Source organism: Aplysia californica, unplaced genomic scaffold (genome assembly GCF_000002075.1).
Source record: "Aplysia californica isolate F4 #8 unplaced genomic scaffold, AplCal3.0 scaffold00182, whole genome shotgun sequence".
NCBI lineage: Eukaryota > Metazoa > Mollusca > Gastropoda > Aplysiida > Aplysiidae > Aplysia > Aplysia californica.
Genome location: NW_004797452.1, coordinates 363,711 through 366,123, shown reverse-complemented (window position 1 = coordinate 366,123; position 2,413 = coordinate 363,711). Strand labels below are relative to the sequence as shown.

The following is a 2,413-nucleotide window of genomic DNA, read 5'->3' as shown; positions in this document are numbered from 1 at the left end:
AGAGAGAGAGAGAGAGAGAGAGAGAGAGAGAGAGAGAGAGAGAGAGAGAGATCGAGATCACTATTGGAACTATATTATGGAGCATAGGACCTATTTTAAAGATGATGATAATGATGATGATGATGATGGTGATGCTGATGATGATTCTTATTCATATTCTCCTTCTTCTTAATATCATAATTATCATTATTTCCTTGCAAACTGCTTATACCCTATTATCTTTGTAACGAACGAACACACATATTATACCAGGAGAATTATAAATACAACGATGTCCAGTAAAGATAATTTTCTTAAAATCGCCATAATAAATGTGGCTTTACGTCATTATAAAAACCCACAGAGGATACACGAATCCACCAAACAACCTGCAGTAATTATATAGTTCAATAAATAAATAAAGACCCGGGCGCTATTTTTAGCTCGGGGTCCACAACCCAGAGAGATGCTATCTGTCTGGTTTGTAATGGCTGTTCTGCAGAACCAGACACCTTATTGGCACAACACGCCCGCCGTACTCGTGGCGAGGGAAGGCTATAATATGATAAACTGGCTTTGTGGGCAGATAGAAACCCTCACAAAACAAAAAAGGGGAAAGAAAAAAGAAACACCACAAAACAAAACAAACAAAGCTTCTCGTAAAAGAGACAGGGAAAGCGGAGAAGACGCGATGGACCAATATTATTAAAAAAAGAAATATTATTCGGGGGGATGGAACAGGCGGCAGAGATCGATAACTTTCACATAGCTTGGTAAAGGCGTTGGCTTGGATATATCGTTTTGCCCTTATTGCCATGGGAAGCCACGTAACGTAACACTCGAAAACATTTCAGTAATTACACAGACAGATATAGATACGTACACACTCACTCACTCACTCACTAACACACACACACACACACACACACATACACACACAAACACACACATACACACACACACAGACACACACACTCAGAGACACACTTACTCTTTATATTGAGAACATGGTCTTAACAATCTTTGTACTACAGGTTTATCAGAAGATCTATGCCTATTTTTTTCCTTATTAAGAAACTAAACATCAGTTCTACTCTATTTGTCTACTGTATGACGTTTTTTTAAAATTCGAGCGCGTCTTGAAGTCGCGATTTCTAAACACATTCTTTAATTCAAGTCGTTTGCGAAATGTTAAAAGGGGCTCTAATGCGACTTGAACTGCTAAATCAAAACGTTCGTGAAAACCAAAAAGACCAAAAAGCCAAAGAAAAGAGCCAGCCAAAAATGTGTAACCCAGATTTTATTGTCTACAAGGTTGAGACAAAGATTGTACATAAAAAGATAGTTCACTCCTATAAGCCAATTAAAAAAAGACCTCAAAATTCGGTGGAGCCCTCTTAGAAAAAGTGCGGACTTTGCGATCAAAGTTACCCTACTTGTGTGAAAAACGATAAAAGTGAAACTAACAAACTATGCTAATCCCATTCTTCTCCTGGATAAACGAAAGAGAGCTTCAAAACAAAGACTGCAGCGCCATTTCCGCTTTTTTGGTTGAGTGAACTATCTTGCGATGGACTTCCATTTCTTAATTGACAATAGCAGTTTGTTCTAGTCAGCGTTTTAAGGCACTTGCAACACATTTAGGTCAATTAAGTGCCGAAGATTAGAGGTGTTACAAGAGAGTAACACACACACAGACACACACACACACACACACACACACACACACACAAACACACACACAGACACACACACACACACACACGAAGTAGAGAGAAAAAAAGGATAAATGTTTGAAAGGAAAGAAAAAGCAAACCACGCAAGAGCGCCGTCAACGACCCACTGATAATGGCAGATTAAACTATAGACACCAAATCTTGTAGGACGTTAAAAGTGCAGCCCTAGACAAATTATACATGTATTTGGAAATGTCATTATCGAAGAAAGTGCAGCCTATAAGTACATTCAGTTTGAAACCCAGGGCAAAGCAATATTAACAACACTTGAAGTTCTGGCATCTGAGAAGGAGAGTTGTTTCCAAACTACATGTAAAATACGAAGCCGTCGTGTAATCCATTTCAGATAAGATGCAGCAGTAATTGCTAAGTAATTCAAAATCAGTTGGACAAAATCAAGCGCACTGTCTCTTTCCAACGAGCTCTTCCTGCTTGTTTATAAACAAAATGAACATTTTTATTATGTATTAATGAAATGGCAAGGGTGGGGCGTTAGGAGACCCGATAGGGGCATTATTTCTTATTATAGTTTCTTCTAAAAGTAAAAGAAAATAATATGTCTACAAAGCACGCAACCAGAACAGCAAGACCTCCCGAAAAAAAACACCCAACCCCACATTAAAAAAACAAAACAAAACAAAAAAGAAACCCCCCAAAACCCCAATCAAAAACATGAATTTCCTCCAACCCCCCCCCTC

The 2,413-nt window shown here is 38.5% G+C and overlaps 1 protein-coding gene across 1 annotated transcript in view; it reads right to left on the bottom strand.

The window, feature by feature from the left end:
• The window catches only part of LOC100533328 (PKG), a gene marked incomplete in the record, with an annotated part of 183,988 nt that overhangs the window by 47,337 nt on the left and 134,238 nt on the right, over positions 1 to 2,413 (bottom strand). Inside the window, 2 exon segments of the mRNA NM_001204625.1 lie at positions 515 to 524; positions 692 to 698. Of these exon segments, the coding sequence (NP_001191554.1) occupies positions 515 to 524; positions 692 to 698 (17 nt within the window).